Raw genomic sequence first — 14,542 nt, forward strand, 5'->3', positions numbered from 1 at the left:
AAAAGAAATGTTTCATCCACTGCTCAAAATAGGACTCCTTTCCTTTCTGGATTTCTGGTTCACTTTTACAGATCATCATCACCTTAAGTGTTACATATTTGTTCTTGATTTCAGTAGTCATAAAAATGGTTTGATCATGTTTTGATCATTATAGTTATTTGGCTGCCCATTTAGTTTTTCAGAGAAATGACAGTGTTGGCCATTTGCCAATTCAAAATGTTTATGCTTTGCTTATCTGAAGCACAGGTTTACCAAAGGAAATTAGTACTGCTCTGACATATTAAATGACATTCTTCTGAAAGCTGTGCCAGAGTTGAAAATGTACTAGAAATTAAAGAATTAAAACTGCTCAGACTTTAGCCAACCCTACTAAGTTCAGGAAGTTTCTGAACAATTACATTGTGCTTTTCACAGTTAACTTTTAATAATAGTAAAGAATAATAACATTTAATCCAGTTCATTTTGATTTTAATAACTCTTGTGGAAAGAATGAATTTTATGAACCCAAATTTTATTTCATGCTATAGTCAAAAGACTTTTGTTTCCACTAGGTTTTGAATCATGAGCCTATATGAATTTATGTTTTGTGAGCAGAGTCAACATTTGAGACTTTATTTAGTCACTTGGAATAATTGTTACACGAAGATTCATTCCAGGGATATTTAGAATGTTTTTTTCTCTAGTAACCAGCTAAAAACAAACATGTAGATAGTATCCAAGTTAGACATAATTTATGATGATTTAAGCAGCTTTGAATTTGTCATAGGCCTTTTTAGATATGGATAGGCCTTTTTAGGCCCTTCCGGAAGTGTAGCACTCATTTTACATAAGTGGTATGAGAGTAATTTACATTTTAATTAAATTTCCTGTTTAATTTTAAGGTATATGCACCATCCCCAAATTCAGATGACTTCAACCGTGAATCTCCTAGTTATCCATCTCCCAAGCCACCAACCAGTATGTTTGCTAGCACTTTCTTTATGCAAGGTAAGTACTACCAACTAGTTGTCAAATATTACAACAGTTATCTATTATATATTAGCTAATATTTTTAAGTTGTGAAGAAAGAGAATATCTATATAGAAGTTCAGACATTTTTATCTAGATATGTTTGGCTGAAGCAAGTTAAAACTTAATTTTAAATTTTTCTATTGCTAATTATTGTTGAGTGCAATGTAGTTGAATTATTCAGCAAAGCTTTGGCGTGCTCATCTAGTATTAATTGAATTTAAAAAGGACTTCAGTTGAAAAAAGTGAGTAGAGCTGCTCTTTCTTTTTTTAGGATTTTTAAATGTATAAAAGCTATTAACAATTTTAGTCTCTTGTTTAAATGACAGATTCATAACACTCCTAGAATTATCAGTGCAAATAAAAAGGTGAATATCATAGAATAGAATTAAGACTTTTAAGAGAGAAAAAGCGTTGTAATTCTTTTAGTTCATGTCTAGCAAATCATTTTTATTTGATCTGTGATTTTAGACTATAGAGAGCAATAAATTGCTACATAAATTGGTCCTTGACTTTATATTGGTGAGTGAAGTCATTGCCAGCACACTTCATTTGAAGGCTGGCTATAATAGAGTCATTATCAATTACTTAGGTTCTCTATAAGAGAAACTTCTTTATTCTAGTTTGAGAATGTTTGATAAAATATACATTGCTTGTTATAGATTAAGAACTTTTTTGTATATTTATGGATATACCATTTAAGCAAAAGTTTAATCCAGCCTGTCCCCAAATTTTGGATTTGTATTATCCTCCCTGATATGAATTCAGATCTTGTGAAGATTTTTATAATGACCTGCCTACTACAGTTTAGATTTCTTCCCCACGTCCCCAACTATAAAGCTTTATTCCTTCACTTAAAATAGTAACTGTACAGTTTGGAGGGAAGAAAACTATATGGAAGACTAGATTGAAAAGAGGAGGAAAGACATATCCAGAGAGTACCCTTTGAAGTTTTTTTGTATCATCAAAATAAAAGAAAAAATTTTGGCTAAGGAAAGTTCTATATTTCTCTTTTTTGTCTTAGATGGGACCCACAATTCTTCTGACCTTTGGAGTTCATCAAATGGGATGAGCCAGCCTGGTTTTGGTGGAATTCTGGGGACCTCCACTTCCCACATGTCTCAATCCAGTAGTTATGGCAGCCTTCATTCACATGACCGCTTGGTAGGCCTTAACACATGACTAGGGTGCAGCAACACTTTGTCCTTGGATTACAAGTGTAAGATTTGATTCTGCCAAAACTTCTGAGTGTTGAAATACTTCTAGGCTTACTTCATGCCTTTTGAAAAAAGTAAATGACAATAGTAGGTGTCTTCAGCTACAAATTTATGATGTTCTTTATAAGCTATTGTAGCAGTTGCCCAGTTGTGTGCTTATTATTGAGAAAATGTATTTATTAGATCATATGTCTTTTCCTCTTTCTTAGAGTTATCCTCCACACTCAGTTTCACCAACAGACATAAACACAAGTCTTCCACCAATGTCCAGCTTCCACCGCGCCAGTACCAGCAGTTCACCTTACGTTGCTGCCTCACACACTCCTCCCATCAATGGATCAGATAGCATTCTAGGTGAGCTCTTTTGGGTTGGCAAAACTCCCTAAAACTGAACTTGGGCATTTTTAGTGAATCCCATTTTTTTATATTTTTATATATATATATATATATATATATATGTATACATACATACATACACACACACACACACACATACACATACACACTTGTTCTTTTCATGTTTTTCCCCAACTTTATCAAGATATCATTGACATATAACACTGTATAAGTTTAAGGTGAACAGCGTAATGATTTGACTTACAGACATCTTGAAATGATTATCACAATAAGTTTAGTGAGCATTCATCATCTTATATAGATATAAAATAAAAGCAATAGAAAAAAATTTTTTTCTTTGTGATGATAACTCAAGATTTACTCTCAACAACTTTCCTATATGACATACAGCAGTGTTAGTTATAGTCATCATATTGTGTATTACAGCCCCAGTACTTACTTATAACTGGAAATTTGTACCTTTTGACTCAACATATTTTTTAGTATTGAGTTTAAGTGTGAAAGAAAGGAAGAAAAAAAAGTTTCTGATTTTCATTAATCCATCTTTCCTTTAGTTTACTATTTGCTGGTTTATTGTGACAGATGTGCAATAACAATGGAGAAAACCATTGAAAAAATGGCAGAGCGCTAAAAAGCATGCCTGCTCACTTGCTAAACTTCTTGATTTGTTTTCCTATTTGAAATACTCAGGAACCAGAGGAAATGCTGCTGGAAGCTCACAGACAGGTGATGCACTTGGAAAAGCTTTGGCATCTGTGAGTATTGATTTTACGTATTTTGCTGAATGATTTTTACACTGCTGAATTGCAGTGATTTGATTTTGTGGGCAGTGTGTGTCATAGTTAAAGGATATAGTTATAACAGGACCATTTCATTACTCATTTAGAGCTATTCTCAGTTTGTATTGATTTGTACTGCCCTTATAATAACTCATGGAATACTTCCCACCTGATTCCCACAAGAACTGTCCTTCTAATTTCAATTTAAATATCTGTTTTTGTCTTAATGGAACAGATGTAGGGAAAATTTTAAAAACTCAGTCATTTTAAAGCCTAAAGGACAGATTACTGAGATTAATTGTTAAATCTGTTTATTAGTTTTAAACATATACTTTGTGAGTTACGCGTTAAAATAAGCCAAGTGGAGCCAAGAAACGTAGCTCAGTTATTCTTCTGATCCAGAGAAGGAAGTGCTTTTATAAGGATTTTTTTCCTAAGATGGAAGGTATTTTAATATTTTTTAAAAGGAAAAAATAATCATCTCCTGCTGATTCATTCAGGGCATAGGAGATGAGAGCCTTTCCTAAAAGCAAAAAAACAGATTCACTGAGGAGCCCATGCTAAAATGAGTAAAACTGATATGAAGGAGCCCCATAATATTTTCCTCAGCGACTAGTTTACATCACAACCAGAATGTTAATGACAAAGCAGTGATTTGCTTTAATAAAGGTTTTAATGTCTGATCCTTAAAACATTAAACTGAAATCTATTCTTTTGGGAGAATGTTTACTAGTAATTCATAAAGATTCCAAATCTAATTTTTTAAGAGGCACTTCTCCTTTGTATTTTCCAAAGTTTCTCCTGAGGCGTTTTCTTTCTTGTTTCCTCCTGAGTGATATGGCTCGGAGGTTTCTCAGAGTTGTCTTACTTATGTTCTTCTAGCAAATGCAGTTAACTCTGTCAAACATATTTGCTGCTGTTCATAGGGAACCTAATGTGTGGATAGTAGGAAGCAGCTGTTGAACATTTAAGGAGATAAACCTCTTTGTGTATGGTTTTATGTAAATATTCTCTGTCCACAGCACTACAAGTTTTTCTTGAGAAATGAAGCCAGGTCAGATTCATCTCCCACATAGTGGTGGCCCACACAAAATAGAGCTCAGTAAATGTTCATTGAATTCAGTCTTGCATCATATGAGAAAAATGATGATAACAAAACCCACAAAAATATCATATGTAATTTGTATGTTTACTAGGTGCTTGGCACTACACTAGCATTTACATGCTTCATTTCATTTAATCCTCAGGAAAGCGCTGTGAGGTTGGCATTACTATTCCCATGTTACAGATGAGGAACTAAGGTTTAAAAGGTTAAGTAACTTTGGCTCAGAAAGATTAAATAACTTGCTCTCGGGATCACCTAGCTAGGAAGGGTAAGGCCTAGTATTAGATTAGATCTGCTCTGGCTAGCTTCACTTACTCTGTACTTCCAGAAAGACCAATGCTACAGTGACTTATTTTATAAGGTGTTGATGAAGGTTAAAGGGAGTTGTCTCACTTTTTCTGAACTTATCCCATGTGGTGAAAACTACCTACTTTGAAAGAAAATTATTCTGTAATATTAAATGAGTGCCTCTCAGGTATTTAATTTACTTGCTAATTTCTTCCTCTGATTTGTAAGAATTCAGTAGCAAATATTTCACATGTAGAAAGACAAATAACATCTGAACTTTTAATATTAGGCAACTTAAAAAAAAATACAACCTACATTTCAGGGGCTTTTTTCTCAAAATTATTTTGTTCACTTTATTCAAGGAAAACTTCTTTAAAGGGTCCTTGGCAGATAGGCAGGCAGGAATTTGTGATGTTCTCAGTGGTCCTTCAAGCTCCTTTTCAGTTACCCTTGAAGTCCTTGACTATTCTCCTATATTATAACCAATATACTAGCTGAACCAGTTGGCATTTGGAAAAGAAAATCTAAATCCAGTGTAAGTGGAAGCTAGGGAAGAATGTTTAATCTAGTTAGTGGGTGGGCTTTGGTTGTCATGGAAACTCAGCTCTGTCATCCTGTGTTGTTACTAGGCAGGAGCAGCCAGGTCATTCCATAAATCATTTCTGTCATAGCTGACGGTGATGCATTCCATCTGCTCCATCACTGCATGCCATAGTCTGCACACTTCAAATCCTTTCCTTCAATCCATCTCCTTCCCTTCTCCACACCAGACACCTCCCCCCAACGTATTCTTTCCCTAACTTCCATTGCAAACTCATATTTGCTTTAGTGCTGTCAAAATGTCCTGAAAAACAAAAGCATTACATTGGGGAAGGATTAGAAGGAAGGATTAGAAGAGATGAGGAGAAGGAATTTTATGAGAATTACAGTTGAAAGTCTGACATTCATATCAGAATTTTTGATATTAGGTATTACAGATCTTTGGAAATTGTGACCATGAGTATTTGAAATTTTAAGTTCTTTAGAAAGTGATGTTTTAAATACAACATCCAGGTTTAGATGGAGAAATGCTATGCTATTGTCTTTAGTACTTATTTCTAGCTCCCTGAATGTCTGATATATGTCTTAGATGGTCTTTCATGTGTGAAACATCAGAGGGTACAACCTTTGTTCTTCAGTTTAGGTATTAAAGAGCACACAGAATACTGTGTGATTAAACATGGAAGGCCAGATAATACATTTGCAAAGGTTCCTTTATTTTAGGTTTAAGCCTGGATAATTGTGGTCTTAATCTCAGGATAGCTAGAAAGAGAATTGTACATGAAAGTATTTACACAAAGTTCCCAAAGCCCTATGGATTATGCATTAGTTTAGATAATAAACTAGGGTAGATAGAAGGGAAGGAAAATCTGGATATTCGTGCCATTTCAGTGTTTCCCTGAATGTTTGCCAGACAATAACCCTTTAAGATTGTGCCCATGGAGAGTTATATAGAGGAAGAAACATCTGGTTTATTTCAGTGCTTAATACCATATCAAAACACTTGGTCTTTAATTTAGAGGAGATCAAACAAGAGGACTGTTTAACTTTGTTGATTATATCAGACTTCTCTGTGATAATTTATGTTTTGATTTCTACCTCAGAGCAAAGGAAAGAGAGAGAGAAATGAGATAGAGAGTGTGTATGTGTGTGTGCGTGTATTTTAATCTGTATAGTTAAATGGTCAGTAGTCTCTAACAAAAGAAAAGAAAATTCAGGGAAGTTGACGTTTAAAAGTTATTCATGAAATAAGTTTCTTTGTTCCTTAGACTCAATAACATTAGCATAATAAAGATTAACTGAAATGTGCACTGTAGTGCTTAAAAAATTGGGCTCACAGTTCCAGGGTTGGGCTTGGGAGCACTCCATTGTTTCTTTTTTGTCTGGGGCCCTTTTCATTAGCCTCTGGCTTATTGGCACCCTGCTGATTGGAATAGACCATGACTGATAGGAGGAGGAGCCTCATTTGTTGCAGTAAAATGAGGCATATTACCGTTTAAGCCTGGCAGAAGGTATTGGGAGTTATTCATCATTGGTCATTTAACAGTATGAGGACCATGGACTGCATGCAGAATGAGTTCTTATTTGTTTTTATGCTCCAGATTCTAAATCACTCCCATCCCCGTTTTTTAAGTGAACTGACTTTTTTCTTCTCTCTTTTTATTTTCTTTCGAAACATCTATGTAGGAGTTCTTCAAGGTCAGAAAGTACAAAAAGTAATGTATTCCTGATTTAGAATGCTCTTCATCAAGAAAAGCCTAGGTTTAGAATTTCTTAAAGTAGCACAACAGTTTCTGTGGAATCTGTATAGTCTGTATGTGATTTGGTAATAGAATAAATATACAAAGGTTAAGTTTAATGAAATCATCTCTGATCTATAAGACTGTGTTATTCTGCTGTTTTAATATTGTTGCTCACGTACACATTCCTTTTATGAAAGTAAAAGGGACAAGAAAAAGTCCTATAATTTTCCAGGCTATCTGTCAGTTCAGGAAAAGTATTAATAATAATTGTCTGTCATCACTTTAATTTAGGGCAAAGTAGAACCAGGGAGTGTGATGAGTGAGTGGAGAGAATGGCTTTTATTATACAAATGGAGAATGTTTTTGATAAAAATATCAGAAATTATATGTTGATAATGTTTTTGGTCCTGCTTCTCCTGTTTTCACAGTGATTTTTTTTAAAAGCTCACACCCATTTTATATGTAATATCATTTTGTTTAGTCATTGCAAGATGGTGATAAATAACTCTAAAATATAAACTTCCTTCTTTGAAGAAACCAGTTCTTCACATGCTTAGGGATTATTTAGCTGTAATGGCAGAGTTATCAGGGAAAATAAGGATTAATAGTCTGTTTATACCCTCAAAAGCCCATACCTGCCTAATGATGTGGTGTGGACAGCTTAGTACATCAAGACTAGTTCTCCAAAATATTGGAACCTTACTGTATTGTTGTTCTCAAAGCTTATAACCATAAAACTAATACGTAAGTGAATTCATCTTTGTAATAGTACTTGTTTCTCCTCTTAGGTATTCCTGTTACTGAACCCCACTATATAAATGCTGAAATAAATACTACTGTTTGCTGAATCCAGCTTTTTATCAAAAAGTATTGTAGCAAATTCCAAGTGCAATTTAATCGCTCAGGTTTTTGGTTTTTTGTTGTTTAAGTGTTGAGCACCTACTTGTGCAAGATAGTGACAGACAGTGATGGATTTAGTGTTGAACAGTGTAAGGTCCCTGCCTTCAAAGACTTTGTAGTTGAGGAGAGAGATACAAAAATGGTAATACAAAGCATACTGTGAAGCAAAAGACCAGAGAGGTAACGGATTGCTTCCCTGCTAGGTCAGTGGTGAAGAATCTACCTGCAATGCAGGAGACGCCAGTTTGATCCCTGGGTCAGGAAGATCTCCTGGAGAAGGAAATGGCAATCCACTCCAGTATTCTGACCTGGGAAATCCAATGGACAGAGGAGCCTAGTGGGCTGCAGTCCATGGGATCACCAAAGAGTTGTATACGACTTAGTGACTAAAACAATAACAACAAGTTACTCTAAGAATATTAAGGGAGGTAAAAGTGAGTGTAAATGGGAACATTATAGTTAAGTTGGGCCTTGACGTGTTTTAGAATCCATCAGGGAAAAGTTAAGAAACAGGCCTTTTGAAAGGACAAACTGTGCTCAAAAAATGAAAAAAAAATACATTGTATATAATGCTTTATGTAAATTATAAGGTAGAAAGGCTTTCTATGACCAGATTGTGGAATACGACAGATGTCACTCTGTTTTCTGTCGTCGGCAACGGAAATTGCTATGTGGGGTTTGTTCAAAACTGGCTGAGGGCAGTAGCTCAGTGAACTGTGTGTGGCTGAAAGAGAGGGAGTAACTGAAAATGTAAAAGCTTGAATATTGAATAGCTCAGCCGCTTCTTTTACTAGAGCTACAAGTTCTAGTAAAAGTTGAAGTAGTGTCACGGCGATGAGAATGTTTATGCTTCTCCCAAAAACACGATAGAGAGTTGTGGGCATTGGTGTCTGGTGTGAAGCGCAGAGGGGCAGGAGAAGGGAGAGGGTAGTGAGAGTGGTTTTGGTGACCGTGAGAATGCTGGTGCTCACTGAGATGGAGAAAACAGAAGAGTAGAGATGAAAAGTTGGGGAAGCTTGCGGCGGTGATGCAAAGTTTGCATTTGGACATACTGAGCTTGAGATGAAAGAAAGATAGGCCTAGATGGAGCTGTACAGCAGCTAGGATAGAGGTGTTCACTTTGGAATCGTTCACAGAGATGTCATAGTTGATGCTTTATAAAGAATGGTATTACCAAGAGATAAAACACAGGTAAATAGAAAAGGAAACTGAGCCTGGAGTGCTCAGAAAACATACATTAAGTGAACTGCAAGAGTAAAAGAAAGAAGGACCCTAGGTAAATACATCCAGGGGTTTAAGAGGTACTCAAATGGCAACTTCTTAAGCGGAAGATACCATTCATTCTTTTAGCAAGTGTTTGTTTACCAACACCATTTTAGAATCAGAAGCTAGTGCAGAAGGCTGTGTAATTCGCATTTGTCTGAATAAGATAAAGAAGTCCTTACTCTGTGGAACATACATTCTATTAGGGAAAAGGGTAAAAGAGACAGATGATAGACAAGAAAACAAGTTTAGACAATTAGGGATTAATGTAAGCAGTGTGAAGAAAACAAAGCGGGGAGGTATGACACAGAGGGAATGCTATTTCTCCAGTGCTTTCATGCAGTTAATTCATACAGACAAGGAAATTTAAAGTCAGCAAGTAGGTCTAGTTTATGCTAGTCAGAGTTTTGCATGGAACTGGAACTTCTCTCACTCCTCAGCCACCCACCATCAGTGCTATCAATCCTTCCCTCCCTTACCAATATTATAGTCAAGACATATTTCATAGTAGTCAGCATCAGTTGTTCATAAAAGTTATAATTATATGCATCTTAAATACAGGAAATAATGATTTACAAAAATAAAGGGATATGTTGAGATGTTTTTGTTGGAGTTTGGTAACCTCACCTAATTTACTTATGGTTGAAATAAATCACTGTATGTATTAGGAACCAAAGTATAACCTTTTCGTTAATTTTCACATGTGTGAAAAGTAACAACTTTTAAAAGGTGACCACTTTGACAGCTTAAAACCAACAACACTGATGTTATAGCATACCACTTCCTTATTACTAAGTCTTCCTAAAAGTCTTTTGACATCTTCTTGATAACTCTGTTTTTCTAAAATGACTTTGCAACCTGAAGAATTCCCTGGCAGTCCAGTTGTTAGAACTCAGCACTTCCACTCCTGGGGGCTTGGGTTCAACCCCTGGTCAGGGAACTGAGATCCTGAAAGCTGCATGGTATGGCAAAAAAATAAAACTACTTTCCAATCTGTATATATGACTTCTAGATTGGCTCTTCAGAAAGAGTTGGTGTGTAAAAGAGATTTCCAATTACAATTTAATAACATCAAGCAAATTGATATAGAAATATTAATTTATAATCAGTGCTTAACAATTTAATTAGTGCTAGTGTTTGATGATTATGGCCTGTAGAATTTTGTTTTACATGGGCCTTTCATAGTATCTGGCTTTTTCAACATATTACACTGTCTTTAAAACCAGTGCTGAGACCTCTTATATGCTGTAATTTGGGCATCTTTAAATTTATTAGAGCTCTCAACTTATTCAGAGCAATATTATTTCTATTGGATGACACTTTGCACCCACAAGTAGTTTTCCTTTTTAAAATATTTGGCCACAGATTCTCCAAAGAAGTTGATTTATCTGCCCTAAGTGCTGAGATGATTTATGATTCCTATTATAGTAATGGGACTGTCCTAGAGAAGAGCTCCTGGGAATTGTTGGTATATGGATTAGGGAGGCATTTTAAATGTTTATGGCTGATTATGTAGCTTGAATGAATTTCTGTTACTATTTTTTTTTCAGCAATGTGAAATAAAGTATTGCAACAAAACCTGTAGCCAAAATACAAAAATATATGCATCCCTATATGTTAAACTCTTAGGTGGTAAAGTCTATAAATTACTTGGGGAACATTTTTTGAAGAACTTCCAGCGTTTTTTCACTTTCATCAAAGGTTACAAAATATCCTTTAAAAGCAAGTTTAATTTTTTTTTTTTTTTACAATCCACATCATTAGGAGCTAAATTTAGCAAAAATGTTAATCAAACAGAACTTTTTAAAAGAAATAAGGGGTAACTTTTTTTAAATCTTTTTTTTTTGGGGGGTGGGGCCTTTAAAACTATTTTCAAGGACTGCTGCTGCTGCTTCTGCTGCTAAGTCGCTTCAGTCGCATCCGACTCTGTGCAACCCCATAGACGGCAGCCACCAGGCTCCCCCATCCCTGGGATTCTCCAGGCAAGAACTAGTCTCTTCAAAAAATAACAGTTTCCTAAAATTATTTTTGGGGCTTCCCTGGTGGCTCAGTAGTAAAGAATCCGCCTGTCAGTGCAGGAGATGCAGGTTTGATCCCTGGGTCGGGAAGATCCCCTGGAGAAGGAATGGCAGTGCCTAGAGAATCCAATGGACAAAGGAGCCTGGAGGGCTACAATCCATGGGTTCATGAAAGAGTCAGATACTACTTACTGACTAAACAGCAACAACAAAGATTATTTCTAATAGATAAAATTTATTTAGATAGTATATTCTAGAAAGATTGATTATCAAACTTGTTAATTTTATATTTATGCTCACTTCTTTTTTGTTCTAGCAATTGGAAATTTAAATTATTTTCAACTAGGATAATAAAGAAGTAGCTATGATCTATTTATTCCTCTTGTTTTAGAATATTTATGATACTCTTTAATCCTAGTTTTAAAACTGAGACTTCTGTAGTTTTTATGTAATGGAGTAGTCCTAAAATTTATTAAACAATTTCTCACTCATGAGTCTTAAGGGTGGCATCTTAGACTACAAAAATATCTCTGTGCCAGTGGATTTACATTTTTGCTTTTGTCACATATTGATGTGTTTGTCTTTGTTTTCTGGTTAGATTTATTCTCCTGACCATACCAGCAGTAGTTTTCCATCAAATCCATCAACACCAGTTGGATCACCCTCACCTCTCACAGGTAAGCTTTTGTTTTATATAACTACTTGATAACATATATGGGGCTACTTGAAAATATTTGAAGTTTACTTTTCAATAAAATATAGTAAAGACTCACACACACAAAAATCATTTGTTTTGAGAAAGCATGTAAAAGAGCCTTCTCCTGAGTTCATTTTGGAGAATGTTCAAATATTTGCTATTTGAATTATTTGTTTGTATCTCCTTTGGTTCTTAAAATAATTTGCAATAATTAAATTATTGCAACAGGATAAAAAATAAGGCTAGGCAATTGAGATGAAAGTAAAATATAGAGAAGGAGATAAATTTAAAAATTTGATAAGCTAGCATAGAAAATAAAATAATCTATTTAGAAGTACATATGACTTATTCCTTATTTTTAAGTCCACTGAGTTATATTTCACACATATATATATATATATATATTATGTGGAATATTGAGGGTTTTTTTTTTTTTTTTGCTGAAGAAAACAACTCATGAATGTGGGTGAATATTGTTAGTAGAGTTAAATAAATGTTCAGTCTTGTGTTGTGCTTTCCTTTTTTTTTTTAACAGCAGCTTTAACAAGTTCCAGATAGTATCCTACAGTATAAATTTGTTGAGATACAATTGTTATTCATGTAAATAGGAATACTTCAATATATTAGAAATAAAATTACAGGGAAATGCTTGCATTTGTTAAGCTATAAAACTTGGAATATATTTTCCTGAGCATTGTTTGGAGAAAAAGCATGCTGAAGAAGAAATGTATTCATTCTAAGGAAAAGACATTAGACAACTGGGTAAAAATTGCCATTTTCCTCCAACAGTTGACCTCAGAAACAATTCTGTATTCCTGATCAGGTCACTAGTTCAGGCCATGTGGCATTGTTGTTGCTGTCAAGCCTTTTTGCATTGTTCAGGATTTCTGAAATTCAGGGCTCTGATATATCAGGGCTCTGGCTATCACCTGTGCTCTGTGAGTTAGCCTTGTGACTCTGCTAAGAAGCATTCCAGTGTGGAAATGATGAACTGCTGGCAGCTGCTTTCAGCTATTAGTGGTTCTGCCACTTTCTCAGACACCATGGCTTCAGCTGTCTAGTAAAAGTAGAACAGCTGTTCCCCGTATAGACAGGACTATGAAAGACCCATTGACTTAGAGTTGTTGTTTAACAGAGGGATGAAATTACAGGAACAATGATGTAACTTTAACCATATTCACTGTCTTGGCAGAGTTTTACTGAAGTTATCAGTGTTATTTTTGCCACAGCCCATTCCACTTTTTCATCTCAGGTAGCTATGTTGGCCCTTACTATATGTTCCCACTGCCTCTTCTCCTCTGCCCAGTAAGATAGCTATAAAGTGTCCTTTGGTTTTCCTGAACATTGGTTGGGAAGGTAGGCAGCAGAGATGCTCAGCATCTGTGAAGGAATATCAGAAAAATGAGGAATCAGAGACTTAGACATTTTTCAAAAAATAATGGTCCAAAGTAAAATCTCACATTTCCTCCTTCATTTTTATTTGATATTTAATGAATGGTATCCTCTTTCTGCCTTTAATTCAGCTGATAAATGAAAATCTGTGAACTGTTGGATTATGTAGTGAAGGTAATAATAGATTTCTTTTTCAACTCAGTTGTCATACTCAAAGAAAAATATTTTTATATATTCGTGTTGAAGTGGCAAATCAAAGACTAATTTTATACAGGTGCATCTCTCTCTCTCATCTCCTATCTAGTGTTTTCTTCTTATAACCACATACACACACATATCCCCACACACATATTCCCACACACATATCCAGGATTGACAGAGCAGATATGGAAAGGGAGGAGGAAAAAGGGAAAGCACTGTGTAATAAAGTTTTCACAGTTGAAAGAAAAGTGAGTAAGATAGAGCAAACCAGAGCTCCTAAATAATATGTGCAAATTATTTTGTACTTTGTGTGGCAGTGGCCCATTGTTGAAAGTAAAATATCCCACCCCGTGTGCTCTCTGCTGCTGCTGCTGCTAAGCCACTTCAGTTGTGTCTGACTCTGCGTGACCCCATAGAGGGCAGCCCCCCAGGCTCCCCCATCCCTGGGATTCTTCAGGCAAGAACACTGGAGTGGGTTGCCATTTCCTTCTCCAATGAAAGTGAAAATGAAGTCACTCAGTCGTGTCCGACTCTTAGCGACCCCATGGACTGCAGCCCCCAAGTCTCCTCCGTCCCTGGGATTTTCCAGGCAAGAGTACTAGAGTAGGATGCCATTGCCTTCTCCACATGTGCTCTCTACACTTGCCCTGTTTCTTATGCTTGAACATCAGTCCAACTCAACACAGACCATCTAAGAATAGTTACAACATAGGCAGTTTCTAAGGCATTCATCATTCTTGTTTAAATCCTGCTCATGTTCCTTGGGAACTTTTCAGTAGTAGTAATAATAGAAAATGCTTATGAGAAAAAAACATCTAAGATGATTATAATATTCTAGTTAAGATACTTCAGGCTGAAGGAAAGACAAACTCTTTGTCTGGAGTGGATTACATAGTAAGGAGATTTGGGATATCTTGTATAAAGCCTATAGCAGGGCAAGTTCCTGGACCAGTCTGGACTCCTGCTCTATTTCTTTGAAATTCTTTCTCAAGATGGTGGCAAGACAGCAGTTAAAGATACTACATGTAGTATCTT

At 35.5% G+C, this 14,542-nt stretch overlaps 1 protein-coding gene across 10 annotated transcripts in view; it reads left to right on the forward strand.

Moving 5' to 3' along the window:
* Positions 1-14,542, forward strand: part of TCF12 (transcription factor 12) — a 396,425-nt gene that overhangs the window by 345,651 nt on the left and 36,232 nt on the right. For all 10 annotated transcript variants that reach the window (XM_070377972.1, XM_070377970.1, XM_070377974.1 and 7 more), the window contains 5 exons: positions 882-987; positions 2,033-2,172; positions 2,435-2,579; positions 3,273-3,337; positions 11,816-11,894. In XM_070377972.1, the coding sequence (XP_070234073.1) occupies positions 882-987; positions 2,033-2,172; positions 2,435-2,579; positions 3,273-3,337; positions 11,816-11,894 (535 nt within the window). The remainder of the gene's footprint in view (positions 1-881; positions 988-2,032; positions 2,173-2,434; positions 2,580-3,272; positions 3,338-11,815; positions 11,895-14,542) is intronic.

The sequence above is a fragment of the Bos mutus genome, chromosome 10 (genome assembly GCF_027580195.1).
Source record: "Bos mutus isolate GX-2022 chromosome 10, NWIPB_WYAK_1.1, whole genome shotgun sequence".
Taxonomy (NCBI): domain Eukaryota; kingdom Metazoa; phylum Chordata; class Mammalia; order Artiodactyla; family Bovidae; genus Bos; species Bos mutus.